Raw genomic sequence first — 19,682 nt, forward strand, 5'->3', positions numbered from 1 at the left:
TGCCTCATGACAGTGGCAGTCCAAAAGCTAACACTATCTTCCGTTTTGCTTAATGCAAATGTGACCTAGCTACTGCAACAGTGGAGAAAAATGATAATTTTATAGGGGGATCATAATCTTCAGGGACACTTACTGGTTTACTACTTTTCTGCTCCCACCAAAGCCACAGCTAGTCACAGTTGTAATATTAGGTTTATTTCTGATGCATCATTCACCCTTCCACTTCTGTCTGCATCAGGACTTGCAGGCAGAGAGCTGCAGACACAGCATTTGCCACACACTAGAAGCTGAGCTGCATAATTTCTAGCACTGTCTCTCAGCATTTGCTTGCAGAGTGCTTCTGGAAAGAGCACATGGCACCTGCACAAGTCTTGAGCGCAACTGTTTGTGGGAGAGAAGCATGGGACAAGTTCTAAAGCCCTCTTTGACTCTCTTCCACCGTTCATAAGCAAATCACATCATCACTTGTCAGGGGCTGGTAAAGACTGAACACTTCCTCATACATTTACCTTTGTCCATCTTCATTTTCTCTGTTGTTTATAAATGCAACATGTTGAGGCTATGATTATCATTTTTTATTAATACTTTTCACAGTGAAGTGACTGGAGATAGAAATTGCCTGTGCCTGCCACCTATTACACTGTACTTTACTGCAGAGTAGGACATAAAAGAAGTTTATGGTGCCTTTTCATTACTAAGGACCAACCTGAGATGGCAGCTGTGAGACAAAACCAGGGCTTATTTTATAAGATATAGTTTATATAGTTACAGTTTCAAGCATTACTTTTTCACAGTAATAAGGCTTTGGCTTTTCTGTGGCTTTCAAAATAAAAATATAATGCACAAATGGGCCATATGCTGAGCTCCTCCATATATTTTGCTATGCCAGATGCCAAACATAGGCAATGGTACAGAATTCAGCAGCAAAGAGCATGTAAATAATTAACTACTTTTGGTTTTGAGACATTTTCAATGAGGAACACCTGGGGAATGCATTCAGTCCCTTAAGGTTAAGAACAAAATGAGAAACAATTGGCCAATTAGAGCTTGGTTGAAAGGAAGCAGAGCAAAGTAGCCCAGAATTTTGCAGCAGGCAAGGCAGGGTCTATGGAGAGCAGTGGGAGCTGTGCATGGGTGCTGAGGGTGCTGTCCAGCAGGGGCAGCTGCATGGGGCACATTGGCTCCAGAAGGTGGGAGACCAGCAGAAAAAAGGTGCAGACAGATATCTTGGCAAGGACAGGTAAGAAGGACTAATATCAGGGAGGATAAGTGCCTTTGTTCAGTTTACAAACTAGGAGAGCTCCTGGTGGGGCAGTGCTGCAGCAAGCAGGGAAGCAAGGAGGGTCAGTGTGGCAAGGGAAGAGCCAGTGCCTGGCACAGCCTTGCTGGGACACATGGACACTCCAGGGACACATGGAGCTAGCAATTATTCAACTTCTCCTTCATAAGTAGAAGGGTCCTGGTGGCCTCTCTGTGCCCCCCTTAGAGGAGAGGGATTTAGAAAGCACACAGCAGGCAAAAGGAAGGATGGTCTGTGGGAGCAAACTGTTCTCATTTTGCTAAGCTCATCACCCACAGGGAAATTTCAGGGAAAGAGCCATCCCTGGCACCAGACCTGATGTGAGAGCTTGGGCAGAATGCTTTTCTAAAAATGGGCCTTGTCCTTGTCTTTTGAAACAACAGCTGTTAGCTAGGTAAAAGAGAAACATTCAGAAAACATGTTGATTTCCTGCAGGGAAAATAAATTTTTAGATTACAAGTGTTTGGGTTCAGAATTTCTCATTTCACTGAAATATGAATTTCAGGTTTAAAAAAATCTGAGCAAGAGCACTGGTGTAGTAATTAGCATAATGTGCAGTACCACAGGGTATGGTGCAGCAGGAGGTTATATAGTTTGATCTTTTCTAGCTTGAAGTGTACTAGAAGTAACTCAAAGAGTAAAGTGCACATAAAAAGTCTGATGCTCCATGGTAACTCAGGAAAAAGACAAACATTTCAGTTGTTATATCAGGCCCAAAAGCATATATACTTCAAATAATACCCTGTGATCTATATTTTGAAATGTCAAAAGGTGTTATGCATGCAATCATAAAATAATAAAAAATACACAAAATGAAATTACAAAAGGAAATTAAGCACTGTAAATTAAATTTTTTGAACTCATACACTGTTTTAATTTTTTTCTAAATTCATCTTTTAAAATGTCTATTAAATCTGATCTGAAACAAATTTTACTTCAAATTCTTAGTGTTATTGCCCACAGACTGGAAACACGAAATTCCAATTAGCTCTGTGTTAAATGCCTGTACATTAGCTTTATTCCTGCTGGCTGCATAATCAGGGCTCTCAGCACTGAGCCTCCCAGAAAAAAATCTCCTGACACAGCAGGAAACACCATTAACTTCCAGGTTTCCTGGAACAGCTTCCAAGACTCTTCCAACTGCTATCACTGACAGAGCTCATGCAATGAGAAGTTGTCTTTCTGGTAGCCAGTAATCAAAGCCACAAAATACTAATTTTTATGTGAATCTACATTCCAGAAATCTCTCAACATTCCCGCTCTTTTAAAAGCTGTACTTGTGTAATGAAATGGATGTTTCAGGCCATAAGATAACAATGAGCATAAATGCTTGTTTGTCTTTTCTACTAGAGTGCTTACAATATTTGCTCTTGAAAAATGCATCTAAACACACAGTTCTATGAAGGTATTTACATTTCCTAATTAATATACACAGCCTGCTCCAAATGAAACAGAAGGAGCAAATGCAAAATAATTAGAAACACAAGGCAAAACGTTCCAGAAATCACCTAGAAAAATAGCAGACAAAAAAGCCCGTTCTCCATTCCCCCAGCAGTGCTGAATGCTAGCCTAGGAACCAGAGCAAAATACACCTTATCCAAGACATCTTCTCAAGCACTGCAGAATCAGCACTTGTATTTGCCTGTACCTTTTGGAATCTTCAAAAGTCAGTACAGTGGGATAGGCTTCAATTTGCTTTTATACTTCAGATTGAAAGCATGCTAACAAATTGTACATGGAGTATTTATTCCAAAACAAATCCTAACATGCTGCAGACATCATTAACAATTCAATGGGACTGACTGCATTCAGACAGATTCCAGCTGTTCTCAGGAGTGTTTTGTAAGTTAACTAATGCAGTCTGCAAGTTAAAAAAAAAAAAAAAAAAAAGCTAAAAAACCCCAAGGAAACGTCTTCAGTCACTCACAGACACAGAGAGCCCCTTTGAGCTTTCTTCTGCCTTTCCCCCTGATACCCATGACTAGTCAGGTCCTTGGTGAGTAATGACACATCCCTGCATGCATTGTTTGAGACAAAATGAGCAAAGCTGGAAATATGGTGGATTCTGTAGAATAAGGGCAGTCTAATTCTCTCTAGAGACTCTCCATTTCCTGTGATCTATGAGACACTGAAAGACTGAATAAATAAGTAGATGTGGAAGAAAGACTATGTATTTGTTGAAGTAGAAACTGCTAATGCTTGTGCTTTTCCCTTTGTGTTTGCTTCAAATTTAAAGTCAATCTGATAAGAAAAAAGGGACATTGACTATTTCATTGTCTCATCTGGAAATGATTGTGTTGTACCTGTATTAAAAAAGAAAAGTCTCTTTAGCTGGTATTTAAAAACCTTAAGGAAAAAATAAACCAAATAAAATAAATAATTCTTTGGACTGAGGAGAAGTCTTGGGGTAATTCAGAACATCCAAAATTAGTTGAAAAGTTAAAACAACTACCCCTTCTCTTCCTGCCATTTTGCATGGATCCCTTGGCATTTTATTGTGTCTTCCTCACCCACTTGTGTTATGGCATGTTTTAGAGTGGTTCCCAGAGGAGAGGTTGGAAAACTTGCAGTTGAATGTCCCACTTTCCCCTGCCAGGTATTGCTGCATATCCCTGTGCTCAGCACAGGAACATTATGAATGTAACCCACTGCACAGCTGCTAGTCAGCTTTGAAGGGAAAATGTTTGCAAGGGGGAACAAAGCAGCAGCAGACGCTTCTCCCTCCATTCCTGCAAGAGCACTGGTGCTCAGTTTCCCCCCTCAGCTGACCTCAGCTCATCCCTCTCCCTCCTGCTGACATTGTGCTGGCTGGATTTTGCAGAATCTGATCAAAAGAAGCACATTTAACAATGTAAGATTGCTGGTGAGAGCTGAGATAACACTGGCCTCCCATTTTTCATCTTGACTGATTGCATTTAACAGCCTTCCCTGTTACATATGATTTATTGGTACTTGTAAAAGCACAGGAATTGACTGGGTGAGTTTTTTGAACAATGCTTTTGATTGCCTTTAATTTAGTGGGCCAAGCAGAAACAAGCTGCTCAAATTAATTCCTTATTGCCACTGTCATTGCAGTCAAATTGGGATATTTCTTATGGGTGATAACAGTCACTTGCCTGTGAGATAAACAGTAAATAATAACCAAGTTGAGAGAGGAATCTCATAACACACACATCCCAAACCCTAAAACAAGGCACAAAAGATATAAAATCCCTCAGCTCTCTGATTTGATAGACAGCTGGGTGGTAGGTCCACCTTCGTGGACAGAACTGAGTCTCTGATTGCCTTCTGCAGATATTACCACATTTTAAGGGAAATTTAAAGCAGAAAATTCATTAATGTATACTTCAAATATTGCATATTTTTATCAACATCTGTGGAAAGAGGAAGTTTATAAGATTTTTATTTTAGTTGCAAAGTTCCTGATGGAGAGCTGCTTTCACCTATCATTAAACAATGTAAGAAGCAATACTGAAGTGGTAAGTTTTAGTTAGGTTATCCCTCTACTTCCCAAAGTAGCGAATATATTTAAGTGAAATTAAAAGATCTCTCTTTTTCTAGTCAGGTATGTGCTTTCCCCCCCTTTTCTATAAATTGACAGTCATCTAAATATAAAAAGGGCTGTGCAATACACTGAAACCTAATTAAGTGCACTCTTTTCATAGACCAGTTGAAAGGCCACCAGTTCATGCCTGCAAAACAATTTGCATGACAACGATCTTCCACTGCTATTGTCCCATGCCAGAATTCTTTTCTGATCATCTGAAGCACAGCATCATCTGCTGAACAGCAGCAGCTAAAGGAGCCCATTTTCATTAATTAAATATTTTTTTATTCCCTGTGGTCCAATTTATTTCACAAGCACTTTTAGTGAAATATCAGGAGTATAATCTCTCTTGAGCAGTTGTCTCTTTATTTTTTTTTTCAATGAAAATTTACAGTTCAGGTGGTCTTCTCAAGTGACATTTAATACATGAAAGCTTTCATGTGATTTTTGATGGTTATTTTTGATTCACTAATATAGGAAGATATTTTCATTTTTTAATTAATTTACTATTCATACATAGACAAAACCATGTACGTCTCTGAAATATAGACCTAATTTTTACATTGCCTGATATTGCACTCTTTCAGAAATATTATTTACTTTTAAATTACTGCCATCCTCTTTGTGAATTACTTTCCTTTTTCCTTTCATAAAATATTCTGTATGAAATACACATAGTGCCTGTGCCCCTCAGCTGTAACTGTGGAGTGCTCTAAGCACTTTGGTTTAGGAACTGCAGTGTCTTGCACAGGAGGTTCGTCAGGTCATAAATATAGATGCAACGTCAAGCCTATAGAAATTACTGTCCAAAGGATACCTAAAGAAAAATTTATATTCTATAGGTGTCTCTATCACATTTAGATCTACACCGAGTATTCATATGCAATTGCAAGAGAGGCAAGATTAGAATTGCTAAAAAAACCTTGCCGTCATAATTTCTTTGATTTATTTCAACCTTTGCTCCCATCAGATACTTAGCATTGTGAGGAACCACGATGTTGTTTTAAATTAAAAAAAAAAAAATCATTAATTGGCCATAGATACATGTTGCTAACTTGGCTCATAAAAAATTAAAGTAGAACCCTGGGCTATCATAGTCTCTTTTGTTTATGTCTGTTGGGTATAATAACAACTTCCTAAACTTGTCAGCTGCCCCTGTTTGCGTCTGACTTTTTGCACAAAACAGACAGGTAATCCTGGCTCCATGTTTAGTTTCCTTCCAGAATAAAACAGGCAAGTTTATGATGTGGTAATTGCTGAGTTATCCCTTCATCCTTATCTTGACCCATGAAATTTTTATTGTATTTTTCTCCCTCTGTCCGGTCGGTTTGGTGGGTACGTGGTGTCCAGCCAAGGTCAGACCACTACAACAGCAAAATCTACCTTGAAACCAGGTGAGCAGTAATTAATAAAGTATTTGTCTCATATTTTGCACTGATTTTCCCTTCCCAGCACCATTTGCAATGTGTTATCAAACCCAGTGGGAAGTATATAGAGATGAAACACTATTAAGTAAGTGTCAGACTGGATAAGCCTGGTGATGGACACAAAATTATTTATTTTGTAATCTAAACTGTTAGATCTAATTGAACTTGATGGAACTGGTCATTTGAGACATAATTGGATTGAGCAGAAGGAGAGTTTAGGAAAGGAAGAGAAGGAAAGAGAAAGCAAGGAAACAATTTGGAAACAAGACTAGGGTTGTTTTTTTGCTTTATTTTCTTGCCTCCTTCTGCCTCTCTGAGTGAAAAAAACAAAGATTGTTCAAACCTAGAGGCCAATATTCTCATCACTGCAAACATACCTAGCAATGAATTATCTGCTCAATGGAATGCTTTGGTCTCTAAAGCACTGCAATGTTTTCAAAAAGCTGCTTGGTGAGAACCAACAATATATACACTAAATCTCTGGCATGTGCAGTTAGGGACAGTAAATGCCTTCAACTCCAGACACAGCTCACAAAATGACATTATAGCTGTGTTGTTGACAGTGTTTAAAACAGATTACAGTAAACGTCCAAATCAGCACGCTGGCAATGGGCCCAAGAATGGCATGAAAATTAATTAAGCAAGGAGTAAAACATCATCACAGCAAATGTCTTGGCTTAAGGCAGGTGGTGTTTTAAGTGTGGAGCACTTACCAGCAGGTGCTGTGGCAGGTTTTGGTGCTGGCAGTAAGCTCCTGCGCGGAGTCGCTGTGCTGCTCGATACCTGCGTTGTGCTCTTGCTGCTGCCCTTGGGAGCATCTTTAGAAGCTGCAGGTGCCCTAGTGGTGGTCTGCTCTTCATTTCCAACGCTGGAACCTGCAGGAGACCGGAATTGCACTAATTATCAGTCCATAAAAAATGTATGTGAAGTGTGGCATACAGACTGAACTTCTGTCAGTAATTACAATCTGCAATGACATGCTCTCACTGCAACTTGAGCTAAGTTACACAGACTTTGTCCAGTATAAAACTTTAGGTAGAAATAATGAGCTCCCAGCAACTTAAATGCTAAATCTTGGCAGCTGTTAGAGTCTGATTCCAACAGGAACTTTTAGGCCTCCTCTTGGTCTAGCTCCATAAAGGTAAGTGGCTACAAAGCTCATAAAGAAACCAAGGAATTCCTAAATATCTGTATGGAGGAGTTGTTTATGGTTTTGTAGCTGCTACAGGAGCCAGACAACACATTTACCCGACCACTTGGGAGCTGCTGATGTTTGAAATGAAGGGGAATAGCAGGGCTCAGTGGTGCAAAATTCCAAATTCTCCTGCTCAGTTGGGATTTCCCACAAAGAGTCCCTCAAATCACACTCAGACAGTTGAATAATAAGATAAAAAACAAAGAAAAAATTCTGCCTTAACTCTCACATCCACTTCAATCATATTCTCATAACAAATATTAGGTTACCAAGTTTTCCACCTTATATTGACCGCTTTCAAAACTTTTAATGGGTTTGGTGTCCTCCTGCATTTGCCATCTAGGTAATAATGACATCCTAGATTCCTTGTAGACATAAGGAAAACAATATTTTCTTAACATATGAGAAAGGCAAAGTTGGGACATCTTTTTTACCTATCTGTCTACAAGGCCTAAGAAGAGCAAAAGATTACTGCAGATCTGGACTTGAACATTTGCAAAAGGATGAACATTTTGTTTGAAAAAAATGAGTGGTGATAGCAGCAAGAAATACAAGGGATTTCAGAAAAAGCCTATAATTTTTTATTTCAATTGTTTTACAAAGATACAATGGAATATTGGTTAGGTACTGCCTGCAGGAAAATGATAGCATTATCTTAATAATTGGCATGTCCAAGTCTCCAGTATTTTTATGACAGAGGCTTCTTGAAAGTGTGCAAGTAAAGGAGAGATTTCATTTTTGCCTTTCCTACTGAAAATCTAGTAGGAAAAAGATAGCAGGTTGGAAAAGAAAATCCTCTTTTCTGACAAAGGAAGAATATACCTTTTGGCTCTGGAAAAACAGCTTCAAGTTTTGCTGTGTCTTTGAGGCTTATAAATCTAAGATTGCATATAAATCTTAATTTAAAGTGTGTATCTGCAGTATAAATGGACTTCTACAAACATATTTGACCTTTCTCAAACAACATTAAAAATTCAAAAAAACAGTGTAGTGTACTCTACACAGGAACAGAGAGACCTGAAGCATTTGTCACCTTTACACAGCTGTGCACCAAACAACCCCTCAGCACATGAGGCTGGTGTTGAATATCCAAACCACATGGATTTTTCACCTGTGTAACAAACATTTAACTTTATATGCTAAATTATCTGCTGACAAAACACTGCTGGTTTCTGTAAAGTCACATCAGCAGAAAATCTGGACCAGCCAAGCCCCAACTCCTCTGCAGCTGTGCACGAGGACATCTCTTCTGCCAGGTGCCAGGGGGATGCTGCAGCATGTGTGTCCACCTCAGACTTTCTGCATCACACTGTTGAAGTTATTCCTGAAATGTTCTCATATATATGCTTACCCAGTTAGTCTGGGTAGCACAACTTGTAGAAAATGTTTTTCTGTCCTCAGCTATTTTTTTAAAACTTTCAATTGCAGAAGCACTAACCTTGAAGAGTAAATTATTCTTATTATTTGCAGAGAAATGTTGTTCAAGTGCTCTTTAATGGAAACCCTTTATTCTCAGTTGCAAAATGTATTATATGGAGAACATTTCAACTCACAAATCTGACCAAATGGGAGCAATTCCTGCATTGAAGTACAAGGTGCCATGGGGAGTTACATAACCTCTTATTAAAAAAAAAAAAAGAAAAAAAAAAGAAAAGTTTTTCTAAGTATTGAAGATGAACTGCTGCCAGCTACAAACACTTCTGTCTCAAACACAGCAACTCCTAACTTCTTAAATGAGTGGGTGAGAAAGATGACAGACATGGCCTCACAGGATCCCTGGATCAGAAATGCCAGTGCCTGGAGAGAGCTGGCCACGCATCTTGTGCCGTGCCTGGACAAACCTCTCCAATGAAAAAAATCAAAGGAAAAAAGCAATGCAGCTTTTGATCTTTTATTAAGAAATGGAGTCAGGGAGATGAGCTGTATTGCTGTGCTTGAGGCCACAGGCAGCCTGCATCGGGGGCTGTATCAGGCACAGATGCTTCCTGAAATGGAAGAGCAGAAATTTCGGGAAATTCCCAAAATTCCCACTGCAGGGCACAGCCTGGCCTGTCAGCCAAGAGGGATGCACCACTGGGAGAATGTGCTTAAGAAAGGGCAAAACACTGCCCTACAGTGAGGAGTGAGGGAAAAAGTGCAGGGGCTGAGAGGGAGCAGGTGTTCCCTACAGAACCTGGAGAAGACCAGGGAGAGCAGGTTGCGGAGAGGACCATGGTGGAGCAGATATCCACACTGCAATCCATGGAGAACTCCACACTGGCACAGGTGGACCTGGCCAAAAGGAAGCTGCATCCATGGAGAGACCTCACAGGAGCAGGGCCCTGGAGGAAGCTGTGGTCCCTGGATATGAGAACTATGCTGTGCAGGTTTATCCTGAGGGAGAGCAGCCCTGGGTAAAGGCCCATGCAGGAGCAGGGAGAAGTGTGAGATGGAAGAAATGGCAGACAGGAACTGTAATGGACTGAACTCAACCCCCATTCTCCTCCCACTGTGATGCTGCATAGTGATACGGGATGGAGAAGACAGAGGAGTTGGGAAGGGAGAAGACTGGAAAAAAAGGGTGGGGGAAAGCTATTTTAGTTTTTTGTTTCGTCTTTGTTTCTCACCATTCAACTCTATTTTGTTAATATATTAAATAATTTTTTCCAAGTCAAGTTTGTTTTGCCTGTGACAGCAGCTGGTAAGTGATCTCCATGTCTTTATCTCTACCCATGATCTTGTTCACCTTATTTTCTTTCCTGTGCTGTACAGGAGGTGAGACAGTGAGAGAGCAGGAGGGTGGGTGTCTGGCAGCCAACCAAAGTTGACTCACCATAAAGGCAGTATCAATACACCCAGGATTTGCTGAGATAAGGTCAGTGTTTAACATAAGAGACATTATCTCCCACTTTGCTCTTCACTCCTAGATGGAGATCAGAAAGAGGGACCTCTTATAGGTGTTCCTTTTCTGAAATTATTTACAAATATTTACAAAAAAAGGATGGAAATATCATATGATATTATATATAACCACACGTGTGCATAATATGCCCAAAAAGCAAATGTTTGCCGCGTCCATGGATATCACTAGGGCAGCATTTAGTTCCCCAGGAGCAGAGAGATGAGTTTCACCTTGCTACACATAGTGCTGGATTCCAGAGTTCAGATAGCATTCAAAGAAGAAATAAAATTAAAGACCTGGGAGAATATATATTCCTCATGATCTAGGAGGAAAAGTTTTCATTTACTTCAAGGAATCATTTTATAGGAAAATCAGAAAGATTATTCATCAGATGGTACCTGTTAGTCCGTCAGGAAATAATGCCTCCCACTGTTATCTGCAGCAGGTGAATCAGTAGCATCTGCCCTTCTGTGATACCATCTCTTATTTCTCAGTAAAAGCTCATACAGAAACACCAGATGTGCAGTGGGTGAACAGTTTCCAGCTGACAACATCCTTGGCTGTATTGTACCTCTTCCCTCCTACTCCTCTACTTTGGCATTCTCTCTTAACCAGGGGACACTCTGCTTGCCTTTGAAGCACCTGGAGAGATGTTTGGGTGCTGCTACATAAAAGGTCCTGTATTTTTGCAGATTCTGTGCTTTACAAGGAGCAGCACTGCTGACTTTGCAGTAGAGTGTTTAACAGACTATTAACGATCTGCTGGGGCTAAAGGCCTTCAGCCTCACTTTTATCATCTCACTGTGAGCCCCAAGGAATCCTACTCTTCTGCTTCTGAAAAAAATACAGAACAGAATAATATTCCTTTGAAGACTTGCAGTTACTTTGGAGAGTCCCAGCTGCAGCCACCCTTCCCCTAGACTTGTTTGCCAGTAGACACGCAGAAGTCAGGGCTGGGAAGATATTGTAAACTGCATGTTCAAAGAAAACCACAACAAAAATCCCACTGGCTCCTAGATATCTTTGAACCTCTCTCCTTCCATACCTGTCACTGTTCTTTTCACCATCTGGCCCTGCCCTGCAGCAGCTCACTTGTATGTGTCACTAGGAGTTTGTACCTCTTGTAGGTGCTCCTTTTCTGAAATTATTTACAAATACTTATCAGAAAGGATGGAAGTATCATATGATATTATATATAACTGTAAAACCAGCAGGAATGCAAGTGGGGAGAATTCTGCCTTTGATGAGAAGATAATTAGCCCATGTTGTGTGGCACATCTTGATCTGAGAGGAGACAACGACAGGAAGAGCTGAGTTCTGGAGCCCCATAGCTACAGATTTCCCGTCAGCAATCAAGGGCAATAAAGTCTCCTTTTGTTGGAGATCTTGCATCCTCTCTAGAAAAGCAGCTTGTTTGACAATGCCTACAGCTCTCTGTCTTGCTGACAAACAAACTGCAGAAGAGTGTTAAAAGCATGAGTACAGCTGCTTCTGCAGCTCCCTGTCCTGTGGGCTGCTGTGTGAAGCCTATTGACACAGTGAATTTCCAGCTCTTCACAGCAGGTCAAGCATTGCACAGTTGTAATCACACTCAAGACACTTGGAACACTGTGCTGGCATTGTGCATGCTCACTGAAGGACAAACATTTACCCAGGGTTATAAGAAGACCGTATAAAGATCCTTGGACACTACTTGATGCCCAGTTAATGACAATGAAGTCACATCTAGTTGTTACATCAGTGATACCACTTAGCAATTCTAAATCACTTCCCAGTAACAGAACTCAAGAGGCTTTAAAAAAGGAGTTGAGCCACTTCTCAAATTCACACAGCAAGAAAACAGCAGAGACAGAGAGCAGGAAAACCTGAAGATGAATGAGGTTGGAATGACCTTTTTTCACCTGCAAAACACACGGATGTACTAGTCCTCTGGGTTTTACTAGGCTGCACTTTTGTGCCCCGGTTTTCAAGCACATATACAAGCAAAAAGTGAAATTCAAAATCACTGCCATGGGAAATGATCTGATAAGAAAAATACCTAAACTACTGGAAATAATCAGGTGATGTTTAAAACCAAAATCTGCAAGATACACTTTTCACTAACTTGGAATATTTGCCCATTCTTCGATTAATGCCCATTCTTTATTCCTGACTGTCACTTGTGAAGTGGTAAGTAAATTTTACAGAATGATTACCAGATATGAAGCCTGCCAGCCAAGATTTTTATTTCACTACTTTAAGGGTCACTGTTTTGAAATCCAACATGATGTATTTCAATATGATCAGGGACCAGCCCACAACAGGTTTCTTTTCCATAAAGAACAGGAAGATGCTTAAGAATTGATGTCCACATCAGCCTAACTTACTTAACTCAAAGTTTGGTTTTTTTCCATTGCATTTTTTTTGGCTCAAAGCTGTTTGAGAACAATTCCCTGTAAAATATTGATTTTAGAGGAGGTTTGTGCCTGACCATATGCCTTTATGAAAGTTGATTTTTCAGAAGTCTTTACATTCAAAAGTGAAACCTGAATTCTGAATTCAGGTTAATAATTCAGGTTAATAATTTCCAGCAAAATAAGGAGCCAAATCTACAGTGCCTGTTGGCACAGTAGCCAGCTCTCAGGGCTTTACATAGCTTTGGGTCTTTGCATGGCCAGTGATTACCTCTGAGGCAGCCACTTTATTGTTAGGGAGGGAGTTTGGTGCCATCATGGATGATTAATGACAGCTGTGGATCAGCCATGGCTTTTGTACACTAACACATCTGTAAGAGATTGCTGCATGTCCGTCCTTTTGCTCATGCCCTCCAATCCTAAAGCCAAGCACCTTTCTCCTCTGACACCTGCTGTCAGATGGTTTTGGTCCCCTGGATCTGTCCATGCAAAAAGCTGCTGGGTGCCTGAAGGGTGGGAAGAAGAGCTGCAAAAGCAGCTCTGTGTAAATGCAGTGGCAGGCTCTGCCTTCACCTCTGTGAGCCCTTCACTGCACTTGCAGCTGATCCAAGCAAGCAAAAGACAGAGGTGATGTTTCTGGCAGGGCAGAGGGAAGCAGCAGCTATTCAGGCTGTGCTTTCCTAACTCAGGTGGCAGCTGAGCTGCCAGGGCAGTTCTGGTAACCCTACTTCCAGCAGGATGTCCTTGCAGACATGGCCTTTATTTGAGGCTTGGTCCATCAGACTGTATTTATGCTGCTAAATAAAAGCTGGCCAAGTGTTGTAGGCTGGCTCATCCTGACACCACCAAGGCTGATCATAGCAGCTTTTTCTTAGAGGGTTAGAAAAGAAAGAACCACAGCCACAGTGTGAAGAAGCAAGTGAGGGATCAGGAGACTGGACTTAGCCTGGCTTCCAGGCTAACCTTTGCTCACCAGCACAGCTAGACTTGCAGCCAAGAAGCACCCACTGAGCTGGACCATATATGCTCCATGTCACTGGCAAATGAGGTCATTCAGCTTAGCCTCACCTACAACAAAGTGTATTTCAGAAAAGTGGAACTATTTTACCTCTGTCAAGTGGAATTGAAGCTCCTTCCTTTACATGATTTTCTGTTTTTGAAATCTAGATTAATTAAGACATCAATGTCCTTCATACATAATAGAGAGTAGAAATACAACCTTCTGCTGATACACCTCCTTGTATCAATGCTAACTAATTCATTTCACATCACCAATTAAAATAGGTATTTTAGAATCCAGCTAAATATATTTCTTACTTGAGTGGAGCCATGCACATGGCTCTTTGCTGAGGTGTTACAAGCCTCATTGGGCAAGGTGAAAATTTCACCACAAAGTAAAATTTTTATTTGTGTTACTGGGAGTTGCAGACAACTGGCTGACTGTGACAGACTTCGGAATCACATAGCCGATTTTATTTGGGTTCTGGTGAAATGTTACATCTCTATCAGCAAAGACGATCATTTTATTATGTAATAAAGTCGCACCATATGTTGGTGATAGCTTTGCCTACCACTGGTGGATTGTACAGCTGCTTGGCTAGCTGAGAGCTTTTGCATAGATGGCTAATTAAAATCCCATAGGACATGGAGTGAAGACAGCATAGCATCTCATTGATCAGTTGTAATATTTGTCTGAAAGGACAATATAAGGTTTTTGGAATCTTTCCAAAGATACCTGGACTGCACAGACATTTTAAGATGGGCCTCAGACATCACTGTGCATCTACCTTCTGAAAGGGCAATCTCCTGGCACTACTTGGAGCTGAATCATCAAAGGTCATTCATGACCAAATCTTCCCTGCAAACTTTCCTTATTCAGTGTATGACTGATCACAGTGACAAGAAAGATCCCACATCATGAATACTCCACTGAAGTGTCTCCTGTGGTACTCTGAGGAGCTGAAGTGGTAGAATTACATACCAGGGAAATGTTTGCTTCTCTAAGTGAAAAGAGAGAAACACACCTGCTGTAAGCTTCCTCTAGACATATGGATTAAGATTTCTAACAGATCAGATCAGAGTAACCTGATCTCACTCTGTAATTACTGAAACCTATCAATTAGTTGTAGCAAGGGCTGGTCCTTAAAACCTGAGATAGACTTGAAGGCAAGCACATACTTACAGTATCTTGGAAGCTCTTCTTGCTGACACAAGTTAAGAACATATTACATATCAGTTAAACATTTAAATTCCTCTAAGCAGGTTCATTTTGGGAGAGTAAATAAGTAGCTATATCCAAGCAACAGGCTTTTTGGGTTCCTGTGTTCAGCAAGTTTACTGAAATTAATTGTTATTGAAGGCTGATTTTGTAAGAAAAACTGTATTTGATCCCAGTGAGGGCAACTGAAGTGTTGTCTTCAATTTTGACCTAGGCTGAATGTTTTAGACAAAACGCTACTGTCTACACCAAGCAAAAAGTATGTGAACTGAAACAGGAGTGCAGATTTACTTCAGGTATTGTCTGGCACAGTCATGCCCTGTCTAACAGAGGAGATGGATGAATACAGATCCAAGGGCTACTTCTCCCCCTTGTTGCCCAGCAGGGTAATCCTCCCCACCACAACAATTACCAGGTGCTGTAGAGCTCTCAAAGTAACACCAAGCATTGATGGCATTTTTGCCAAAGATACATATATGATCCAATGCCCTCAGCTGCCAGAATGACCCCCAGGACCACCAGAGGCTGGCCAAAAATCTAAAATAACCAGAAAGAAGATGGAGATAACATTTATTTTCTACGACCACTAAAGCACTAATGGCACATATCAGCCTACTTAGGGGGAATTTTAGAAATGCATAGAATGCATAAAAAGATTTTGATGTTCCTGGGTAGTCCTTCAGTCTCAGCACCCACACTTCTAGAAGCACCAGTTTTGTAGCATGACTTGTGCTCATGACCATCTGCTTTGATGGCACTGAGCCTGCTTCTGAACTGGCATACCAATTCCAGCAGGGCACAGGCACCCATGAAAGACAGGATTAGAAGTGACATCTGCTCTGCAAGAGGTTCCTCCTGATGGCAAGAAGTGCCAAATTAGAGCCACATGCCTTATTATAAGGAATGACATCTGTTGGCCCTCATAGCATTTTGTCATCAATAAATGCCTCTTCCCTGGAATTGCTGCTTTTAATTTGCTTGAACACTGGCTTGGAGTATTTTGACACCTAAAGGTATATATAATCCTTAGAAAAAGTGTTAATGATATTCCAGCGGCGATAATGAATTTCCATCATCTTTAGCAACCCATGCTGGTTGCCACAGCTCAGCAGCCAGGAGAGGTTAAGCAATGCCCTCACAATTGTCAGTGCTTAAGGTCTGGTGCCATTCAGTCCTGCTCCTTCCCTGCCAAACCCACAACAACGTGTGTGCTAGGGTTTACATGGAATTATGCTAGATCAAAGAGCTGGTGAATGTGTCTGACTCCTTATGTGGCATAATGATGACTTCAGAGCATGCAATATAGGCTAAGGAGGGAAGATGTCATACTGAAACCTCAAGGATGGAAGAGCTTTAGAGAGTCCCCAGTTAGTCACTAATTAATTGCATTTTATGAGCTCAGGCACAGATCCTCAAAGCTGCTTAGGAACTTAACTCTTATTTAATTTCACATTCAAATTTAAGTCACTGTACTTATTCTTAATCACCATCTCGGGCCTGAAGGAGTTTCAAACCCACGGATGTCTCCATTTCAGAGTATGAAGGATGAAAGCAGCTGAGCAGAACCTCCCCTGAATGCTGAACAGTGCTTTGATTGGAGGAGAAAGGTGGTGATAAGCAAAAAAGCTGTGCTTTGGAAACAGACAGGGAGTATTTTAAACTGTTCAGGGCAGCCATTGGCTGTGCTCAGATCATGTTCATCCTCTTGGACAATGTGCTGTTCAAGAAAAAACATGAGAAACTGCTTTTCCTAGCTAATTTCCACAAACTCCTATGTAAGCAATGCACAACATGTACAGTGCTGCTCTGGGCTGACTCCTGTCTGGATCTGTGTTTTGTGGCTATTTTGGATGTCATAGAGAAACAAAATCTATAGCAAAATAAAAACCTGGACAAAATTTTTTGTGTAGTCCAGAGTTTCAACATTTTTCGGTGAAAAGCTTTATTTTTAACATGTACTGGCTAAACTGTATATTTTAAGACTCCAAAAATAAGTTTTACTTGTAGAATTCTGCTGATTAAAAGTTTTCCTCACAAGACATCTTAACCTGTTCGATCAACCTAAGGTGTTTTTGTTTTTTTAAATAAATATTGTCAGTTATGATGAGCCTTGGTGTAAAACTGCAATTCAAAACCACCAGGAGAGAGAAAAACAAGCAAAACGGGCTTCTATTATAAATGGCATTATCCATGGAGAATAAACATAAATTTTTAATGATGTGACTATTAAAATTTTTCCTTATCTCATGTTTACTAAAAGCAATGCCTTCAGTGGATAATTTTGGGCAAAATTCAATTATTTTGCAATAAGCTAATCTTGCAACTGGCGATACTAAATGCTGTGACCTAGTGATCCAGCTAAATAAGTTTTGCAAAGTGTTTTACCTATAATTATATTTCTATGAACTGAAGTAATTTAAACCAGTTGACCCATAACATTTTGCAGTGAACAGATGTTTAATTGCATCTATTTCACAAAATGAAAGCTCTTAAAGGTATACAAAATTAAAATTCTGTTAAAACCCACAAAGGTTAAATAGAGGAGGTAGCTTATTTAAAGTGGCAGCACCTTTATACAATAAATGAAATAAATGAAACTGACAAAATGGAGAAGGTCCAGAGGAGGTCCATAAAGATGATCAAAGGGCTCCAGAAGGTGCCCTGTGATGAAAGACTGAAAGAACTAGCTCTTATCTTTAGATAAAAAAAAGCTAGTTCTTAGCTTTAGAAGGGGCCCAATCACAGTATTCCAGTACTTGAAGGGCTCCTACAGAGACAACAGAGACTCTCACTTCTCAAGGAGCCACAGAGAGAAGACAAGAAGGGACAAGCTGCACTGGGAGAGGTTTCATTTCAACATAAGGAGAAAATTTTTACATTAAGAACCATCAGTCACTAGAACAACCTCTCCAGGGATGTGGTGGAGTCCCTATCAATAGCGTTTTTAAAAATGTGATTGGACAAGGTGCTAGTTAATCTCATTTAGGCTCCCTTTTCCACAGAATGTTGGACCAGATGAGCTATAGAGTTCCTTCCAACCTGGGCTATTCTATGAAAAGGGAATCAGCAACAAAGACCTCCAAATTCCAGTGTCAAGATTAAAATAAGGACTATACACCATTATTTGGTCAGACATTTTTAACACTTTTATTATAAATTATGGTCTTATGATACCATTTATGCTCCAGATATGTATTTCTTGCTGAGCTTGTAAATGTGAAGGATACCAGCCTGATTACTCAGAAAATCTACTCTTCAGAGTGCAAACACAGCCTGGGCAGCCAGGCATGAAATGCCTCATCTGACTGCAGCACCCCAGTGGTGTTGCCACATGTTCTGGCATCAGGGATTCTTCTCTGAGTGGGTTTTGTGGGCAGGTGTCATGCTATGCCATGTCAGCACATTACATCACAGTATCACTGAAATTAAACAAGTTATAAAAAAGTAATTAATCTGTTCCTTGTCGTCTGCATCAGTGGACAAGTTGCTGCCAGGCTGGACCCATGACTGCAACATCCATTTTGGCATGATACTTTATATTATAGACCATACATCTCCTAAGTGAAGCATCACCATAATTAGAACTCAAGATCCACTCTACCAGAATCCCAGCCTCAAAAATAGTCATTGACTTCTCAGCAGGTGGGAAAAAAAACCCAAACAGCTTCATCTTTTATAAGAGGTAACAAATTTTTCTTCTGGTTTTACATGACAGTTTCATTAACTTCCTTTGGAGTTTGTTTTGGTTTTGTTTTCTTGTTTATACAATAAAAAGACAATGGAAAGCCTGAAAAACATACAGATTTTTCAGAAATCAACACAGCAGATACTGCTGTTTTCTCTGGAAGGTTTGTTATTTTGTTCGAATTCATAATGAAATTTTAACTGCTACACCCCAGATAGGCTTTTTATCCTCTTTGTATTCTCTGAAATTTAGGGGGAAAAAAAAGTTCAACAAAGGGTTCCTGTGAGTTTAGAAATGTAACATATTCTGCTGAAAAATGCCTAAATTGGATTAATTGGGGGTGGTGGCTCTTCAACAGCATTTCACCTTGTTGTTATTGTTAGCAAAATGCAGGGAGTTGCAACAAATCAAAAAACTTCTTGCGCTTTGGGCGATCTGGAAGACCATTTCTGTTTAACAATGCCAGTATCATCGCCAACTTCTGCACATCTATTTTTTCAACAAGCTGCTCAGTGAATAGGAGGACTAATGTAATCTGGTCTCCTTTGAATTCGTGTGCTGTGTGCTTATACATCTCCACTGCAGTGATGATGACAGCACACCCAAGTGCCAGTTATTCCCAGAAAAATGCTCCCAGCTCTCCATCAGATACAGCATGAGCCCCTATGCATAGATCATCCTTGTGTCTGCAGCTTCAGTGTTTCCCTCCTGAAAAGGCCTCATAAATGACACAGAGAACCCTCATTGCCCTGCCAAAGCCTCTAACTGTTATACAGGCTCTGGTGCTATTGCAGGTTTTGTTCCAGAAGGGCACACAGGTCCTGCACCATTGAGTTCACAAGATAGGAGTTTTTTTGGTGGAAAACACTAATTTGGATCTTTGGTCTTTAGCAATCTGCTAATTCTATGAAACCCTCAGATCAGTTCAAAATGCAGGAGAGATGGAGAATTAATACAGGACTAACCCCATTGAATTAGACAAATTTTGTTTACTTGGGAAATCATGAAAAAAAAATTGAGAGAGAAATCCCAAACA

At 40.3% G+C, this 19,682-nt stretch overlaps 1 protein-coding gene across 4 annotated transcripts in view; it reads right to left on the minus strand.

Annotated features, from left to right (window-relative positions):
- Positions 1–19,682, minus strand: part of MTUS2 (microtubule associated scaffold protein 2) — a 262,109-nt gene that overhangs the window by 55,640 nt on the left and 186,787 nt on the right. For all 4 annotated transcript variants that reach the window (XM_085062168.1, XM_085062149.1, XM_085062144.1 and 1 more), the window contains one exon: positions 6,988–7,149. In XM_085062168.1, the coding sequence (XP_084918294.1) occupies positions 6,988–7,149 (162 nt within the window). The remainder of the gene's footprint in view (positions 1–6,987; positions 7,150–19,682) is intronic.

Source organism: Lichenostomus cassidix, chromosome 1, assembly GCF_008360975.1.
Source record: "Lichenostomus cassidix isolate B80296 chromosome 1, HeHo_3.0, whole genome shotgun sequence".
In the NCBI taxonomy this organism is placed as follows: domain Eukaryota; kingdom Metazoa; phylum Chordata; class Aves; order Passeriformes; family Meliphagidae; genus Lichenostomus; species Lichenostomus cassidix.